This window comes from Haliotis asinina, chromosome 13, assembly GCF_037392515.1.
Source record: "Haliotis asinina isolate JCU_RB_2024 chromosome 13, JCU_Hal_asi_v2, whole genome shotgun sequence".
NCBI classification, from domain to species: domain Eukaryota; kingdom Metazoa; phylum Mollusca; class Gastropoda; order Lepetellida; family Haliotidae; genus Haliotis; species Haliotis asinina.
The window spans coordinates 40,052,525-40,060,273 of record NC_090292.1 but is presented as its reverse complement, the minus strand read 5'-3'; the positions used below and the strand labels follow the sequence as shown (position 1 = coordinate 40,060,273).

Sequence of the window (7,749 nt, the reverse complement as noted above, 5' to 3'; positions counted from 1 at the left end):
TAACTAGGAGTATTATTTATCAAAAAATACCATTCAGTAATTTCTCAATTTTGTCTAGATCAACAGCTTTTATCTGAAAGTGAAACGACTGTAAGTTTCGGGGAAGCAATTTGGATTACAGACTTTTTCAGAAAACTTGGATCTTGATAGATGTTTGTTTGGAGCAATCGAAGACTAGTCAGTTACTAGAGTGAATTTAACTCTTTAACTCAGTTTGGTAGTTGTCACAAGTTTTCTTGGCTGTGAATTACTTATATTTTAGCTAACATATAACACCTACACATTCTGATCAGAACCCACATTTTATCGTTCTGGGCCCTGCAGCTTCTATGGTCAAACATTAGTACCTACGAGGAAATTGTGCCAGTCTATTATTCCATGTCTCTTTTGGCAGCTTTCGATGTATGCTTGTAATCTGCAGTGTATGATTTATATTTTATATGCATACATCCATACACATGAACTCGCCGAACACAAAGCGTCAAAGCTAGTCCTCGCCGAACACAAAAGCTGTCGGCTAGAGTAGCGTTGAAGAGTACTCCTACAGTATGCTGTATTTCAGTACCTACAGAATGATTCATTTCATGTGGTATTGTTCAAGTGTAACCCATAACTCTTTTTGTATACATTGTGCAACACAAATGAATGCCATTCCCTCCGACGTCACCTGACGTTGATGTTTTGCCGCCGACACGGCTCATGTTGCAGGATACAATGGTTAAAAATAGCTCTGGTGACACAAAATCACTTACTGTATACACAGGAAAACGCTTTCACCATTTTGTACGGATGTTTTTGTATTACGGTACGTTTTGATCTTTGAATCTGTAGTTAGTTTACTGGTTGGTTGGATGGTTGGATTGATGAAAGTATGCACGGGTGGATGCATCAAAGGATGGATGCACGTATGAATGCATGGATGGATAGATGGATGGATGGATGGATGGATGGATGGATGCATTGATGGATTGATGCAGGGATGGATGGATGCACGGACGGATAGATACATGCTCATGATATAATCGAAACTATACAGTCACCTCTAGTCTCTGCAGACATTTCTTGTGGACGCAGAAAGTTATTCATGAGCTGACGGCAGATAGACAGAATCTTTCATAAACATTAACGGTCATTTGTAAACAGACAACAAGTCGATGACAGTTGGATGATCTACCTTCAGTTGTTGGCAATCTCTAGCCAGCTTTTGTATTGTCTAGTCCTGTATGGCTAAGGTGTTTTAAATTTTATTAAAATATATATCTGCGATAGTCTAGTTGTTTTACTGTCCATAGTTGACAGGTTTTTATACTTTACCTATAATTATTACCAATATATAACTTGATATAGTCATGATATGGCAAAAATACCGCTGAAGTGATTTAAAATCGTAACTCACTCACTACAAGTCGGTGAGGACTACAAGTCCGTCAGTCCGAAGATAGAGCAGGCTCCCTCCAACGGCATTGTGACCGCCGTGCCTAGATCCGCGACTCGGAGATAGGAGGGTCGGTGGTTCGATTCCCAGTCTCATGAAGTGGGTATTTGTTGCTTGCATGCGTGTGAAACGCCATTTAGTGGTGGAACCAGGACTGGACAGGCAACTGTGTGTGATAGGTATATAGACTCTGCATAGCACTCTAAACCAGTTTCGTCTGTGAAATGGTACAAGCAGACACGCACAGATACGCACGTCCACTTGCACACACGAGTATTATAGCAGGAAAACCGTACTGTCTGTGGTGATCAGTCCCATTCACCTCATCGGCTCATTGTGCTAAACGGGTTTAACAAACACACGCAGACACTGCGTACACACACGCGTCAGCTCAACTCAACATACTCAAGAACATTCACCTGTGTATACATTTATGCATATAACTGCACATGCATGTTCCCACAGTGAGTGTTAAGTCACTGTGTCAATAGTAAATAGAGCGTTGGTTCAGCAGAGCGTGGTCGACAACGGCCGAGTCAGTCATGCATGGCTAGGTGAAACACTCGACGGGGGAAACTCGCCAGAGAAGGACGCGTGTTACGGGTAGCCTACTTATTGGCGGATACTGACCGTTTTATAGACAACTGGACGACAATGTACACAAGGCTAGCTTCACCATTAAGGTACAGTGGCTACTTTGTGTTGACAATCGTGATACTTGGTCAAGCAGGTGCTTCCGTTGATGCCTTCGCTGTCAACAAAACGTTGGTGATGGCGGGTATGTGACAGGGTACCTTTAGCACTGCCACAAATGAATGCTTTATACGTATGTAGTCGAGGCGGAAAGGGGTAGCTGCAAGTGCAGGTAATCAGGGTCAGTTTGAACGTTTTAATTCGTATATTTGCAGTTAATTTGCTTGTCAAACTAGCACCTGATGTCAGGTCACTGTTGTCGTTGACGTGGAATGTGTTGAAGTTGATGTGCAAGTGGAGGTAGCTCCAGTGTTAGTGCCTATTGGCTGGTGGTTGTGGGGAATATGTATTACAAAGTCATTTTAGTAGTGCCACTATTAGTTACTGTCAGTTGATAATAGCAGTAGCAGCAGCACCTCTGGTAACAGTAACAGGACCAGTAGCAGCGGTGATAGTGATAGTGTAAGTGATAGTGAAAGTGGTGGTAATATTGATACTAACAGACTATGAGGGGAGTGCCCAGGCTCTCCATCGGAAGCACAACCCGTCTGACACCCTGGCTAATGCAGAAGGCTGTAGTGTTGTCAAGCCTACATATCACCCGAAGAAGAGGCAAGGGCCCAGAGTTGATGATGAGTTTTACCAGCCTCGATCACTCGAACCCTCTCTGCTGCATTTTCGTTTTAATTAGTAACAGTAATTGTATAAGTAATAGTACAAGTAGTAGTAATAGTGTAAGTAGTACCACTACTGGTACTACTACTACTATTGCTCCTGCTAATTCCGCTGCTACTACTACTACTACTACTACTACCACTACTACTACTGCTGCTGCTGCTGCTGCTGCTACTACTACTGCTGCTGCTGCTGCTACTACTACTACTACTACTGCTGCTGCTGCTACTACTACTAATTCTTTTACTGCTGCTACTGCTGCCACGAACTACTAGCCGTTGTTTAACAGCATCAGTAGAGGTGTGAATAACAGAAGCAGAAGTAGTTGTAGCAGCACCTGTAGTAGAAGTAGTAGTTGTTGTAACAGCACCCGTTGTAGCAGTAGTAGTTGTAGCAGCACCTGTAGTAGTAGTAGTAGTTGTAGCAGCGCACCTGTAGTAGCAGTAGTAGTAGCAGTAGTAGTAGTAGTAGTAGTAGTAGTAGTAGTAGTAGTAGTAGTATGCTTTGTACATGGTGCTGTGATGCAGCACAAATCAAAGCAAGCAGCATCAACCAGCAGTAATCACAGTCGTTACCAGCTGTAGTTGTCGCGGTATTGCGAAGTAGTCACAGTAGTCACGCTATGCGTCTCACATAGATTATTGCCTTGAAGTGAACACATACCCTGAACAGACGCCCGTTGAGCATCTCTAACATCAACCCTAGAAAAAAATAGCCACGCAGCAACAACATCCTCTTTGTGTGTTTTAATGAACACAGAAATTGTTGATTACGCCCTATTTCAGCACGCCATATTCACAGAGTACACACATTCAGAATATCCGTCAAACCGTGAGTTTGTTTGAAAGGGAGCCGCTTCCATTTCTCTTTTTTTATGTGACAGGTATACGAGTGTTGCAACCCGAAGCTCCTGGCGTTTCAGTTCGTGGTCATGCGTAGAATATATAAAAATGAATATACCATGTTTGTTGGTTATGACATTTATGTTTGTTCTCTTGTAAAGATTTAATGTTATGGCTGGTTTATTGCCGAAATGCTAGACAGTGAAACATACATTTAATCCCGTGACATACTGCTTTTTTGTAATGTAATCTGTGTCCCCTGTTTTCATATCTAAGGGCGGCGGGGTAGCTATGTGGATTAAGCGTCCACTCGTCACGCCAACAGCCCGGTTTCGATTCCGCACATGGATACAATATGTGAAGCCCATTTCATGTTGTTGATCACTGGATGGTTAGATGTTAGATCGAATAATTCCGCATGAAAATTGTAATTGTCGATACATCGATAAATACAAGACAACATGCTACAAAATATCACAGAGCGTGAATCCCGAAATGACAACATCTCTGAAGCATGACTTACAAGACTTCAAGACTCCCATATGTTTGGTCCTCAAAACAGCTTTCAGAAATATTTCACCTATGTAACGCCTGTAAATTACGTAACCCGGACAAATGTTTGATGTTATGAGAATCTATTTATGCAGATGGGAACCGGTGACAGGTATCATCTAAGTTAGAGAGCCAGACCACATTTGTTGGGCGTCTCTTACAACAAATATTGAAACTGAAAACCAGTATCACCGTAGTATTATTTGAATGATATATTTCAAAATGAATTGAAAAAAATAAAAAGGAGCCAGAGCAGATTTATTTAAAACTTTCAGTCTAGACAGTCTAGACCAGACTTACTTGGGTCCTTTTTATTATTTTTTTTATCTTGTCTAAAAGGTAGAGTAGTTAACAAGCTCCAGTTTCTCTTGAATATATACTTGATAACATGACAAACCTTTTACAGGGTTAGCACAGGTATTTTAAGACGGATATGTATGTTAAATATTGTCAGTAATAATAAATATTTATAGTAATTATACAAACAATAGTTAGACAAGCAATGGTACCTGAAACGATTCTGACAGCCTATCGCAGTGGTTTGGAAGCATCGCTGTCTCTAACTACACAACAGATGCACTGATACATTCTCAGTGGGCCCTTCAAGTTAAGGGGTTCTCCATATTATCTCGTAGGTTTAAAACATCCTGTTGATATATATTATCCTCTAAAATTCGCTGAATTGGGTGAAAATACTCATCTGAAGATAATATATATGGGGTTTATAAATACGAGTGTACATTGGAGCAAAGCTCTGTGGTCTGAAGCATATTTATATTGGTGGTTAATAACAAGACTTTGTGTTAGGTACGCTGTCAAACAAACACACACACACACACACACACACACACACACACAAACATACACACGTGCACGCACACACGCATATATATCTATATAACTGTGTCATTACTTTAACTGTTCCTTTAAACCATTAGAACTGCACACATACTACTGTCTGTTTTAGCTGACAGAGAAGCAGATTACTGGCGTGTATATACCTTGGCATGTTTGCTATTAAAACAGATCCTAGTGCCCCTTTTCAGTATACATCCTTACAAAGAGCAGATATTTGTGTTTATCGGGCCATGTTGTTTCTTGATGTATGTCTTTAACATATTTTGTGGTAATTAGCTTCTTAAAACTCGCGAATGATATGTATATAAATGATATTTGTCGAATTCGATAAGTTTGTGTAATATCATTTTTTTGTTTTGTTTGTCTGATCAGGTGGGCGCCTCGTGATTGAGCTAACTGTGTAGGATCCAGAAGGTGCTCCTGTACCGTCAGTGATACAGCCGTTGTTTTGTGTAACCTTGTACAGACTTTGGATAACATTCTTCAACGAGACGCCGTCACAGTTGATCCAAGATGAAGTGGATTTTATTCATGTTGTTATTGTGTTGCCATGGATATGGAGAAAGCCGGTCGATATGGGAATTTATGCGAATTGATGGAAGGGTGAGATGGGTGAGTACAAAGGAAGGATTTTTCTTACGTGATTTGCGCCAGAAATTTATTTTAAGATGTACATAATTAGATATTGAGTGTGTCAGAATATACATATTTCTCAGACAGTGTGTTATGCACATTGATACTGGTCCATTCACATTTTAGATTGATTCATGCACTTCAAGATTTGTTTATGCACCTTCAGATTGGTTTGTCCTCTTGAAAATTGCTTCATGCACATGACAAAATGGTTTAAGCCCTTTAAAATTGGTCCATGTACTTACAGACAGGTGCATGCCATTTCAGATTCGTTCATTCATTTTCAGGTTTTTAATCTGGGTTCATACACGTCCAGAATTTTCAAACTTTTCTGACTGGGTTTCAACTTTCAGAATGGTTCATATGCGCACTACAAATCCAGAAACGTTTGAGATAGTTGAGTCTACACCGACCAAACGAGTTCATTAACACTTGAGACAGCAGAGTGCCATGACATACACTCCTCTCTTCACACCTTTCAAACACCCTACCCTCATTTTAGTCGTGGCGTCCGACAAATAGAACGGGAGGCTCTGACATCCGGTTGCAGCATATTAGATAACTGCACCTCGTCCCCAAAAGGATCATGGTAATTGATCCGGTAATTACACGCAATGCACACTGTAATAGAAAAACAAGCCCTATTTACACAGGACCCTCAAGACATGAGTCGTACATGGTGGTACACCGTACCTTTGTTACAGATTACATAACGTTGGTAAGTGTTGACGTCGCAGCGCCATAATTAACCGTACAATGACGTTACAACATGGCGGGGAGACTTCGTGAACTTTGCTCTGTTTTTGTTGGGGATATGGACATTTGAGTTTGACCTCAAAGGCAAATGGAACTCCCAGTGTAGTATTAGTGTCTACTTAGGGTATCAATGGAGTAGCGGGTGAATAGTTTACAAAATGAAAAAAGTATCGGCGTTACCGAAATGCGAACTTTGACGTGGCATACCAACCCGCCTTCAACATAATTGTATCTGTAACACATAATTTAAAATGATATAATTGTATTCTGTTACTGTTAAAATGAATATGGTGGTAAGAAGCCTGTGCATTTATCCCCTAACATATTTAATTTTCCATCAAAGAGATTTCATTTCAAAGCGTTATATTTATGTAAAAATAATCTCAAGGCGTTATTCGTGCACAGTTAATTTCAAGGTTGTGAATGCATGAACTGTCAAGATCGTGCATTCATGAATAGTTCATTTTAAGGTTGTATATTGATTTCACGATCGAGAATTCAGTTCATTTGATTGTCGTATATTAATTAATTCCTTTCAATGACATATGAACGGTTCATTTCAAGGTCATATATTCAGGAACAGTTCATGTCATGGACGTATATCAATGAACAGTTCTTTTCAAAGTCGTATTTGAAGGTCATATGCTTTTAAGGAACAGTTTATTTCGTTCATTTATCAACAGTGTCTTTCCAGCTCGCTTACTTATTGATGTACAGTTCGCTTCCATTTTGTCTGGTAATGAACTTAGTACAGATTCCCATATTGTCATTAAAATATTTTCTTATTAACAGGTTGATGAATATACATGGCATTAGTTAGAGTTGTTCAAAAACGCACTGACATAAATCGTTTTCATCTACAGACACCAGTGCTGTTGAGATAGAAAGCAATATTGATCCTTTTTTAGTTACGTTGCATAACACTGATCAAAAAACCTTCTGGGTTTCTTCCTTCGTAATATCACCAACAACCACAGGGCGTTACGCAACATGCCCATTTTGATACATTCTGGTTCGTGTGATGTAACTATACTTGGTAATGGTATAATTTTCATACATGTCTTGCCCACCAAAGTTTGAACAGACAACATACTCCGTCACATGGACTAGCCGAATCACTTAAGCAGAAATCGAGTGGTATAGAGGAACATGCTATGAAGAAGCAGATATCCACTGGAATAAAGAACATTGTTATAAAGAATTCGAAGCATAAGTATTATGTTATAAGGGAAAGTATAACAGTTTTGATGAAAGTGTTATTTAATGAATCAGAGTTATGACAGTATAAATGAAAATGTTACGAAG

General features: G+C 39.8%; 1 protein-coding gene across 2 annotated transcripts in view; it reads left to right on the top strand.

Annotated features, from left to right (window-relative positions):
- Positions 1 to 1,996: 1,996 nt before the first annotated feature.
- Positions 1,997 to 7,749, top strand: part of LOC137260001 (fasciclin-1-like) — a 119,219-nt gene continuing 113,466 nt past the window's right edge. For both annotated transcript variants that reach the window (XM_067797682.1, XM_067797681.1), the window contains exons 1-2: positions 1,997 to 2,118; positions 5,428 to 5,667. In XM_067797682.1, coding sequence (XP_067653783.1) covers positions 5,569 to 5,667 — 99 coding nt within the window. In that variant the 5' untranslated portion in view covers positions 1,997 to 2,118; positions 5,428 to 5,568. The remainder of the gene's footprint in view (positions 2,119 to 5,427; positions 5,668 to 7,749) is intronic.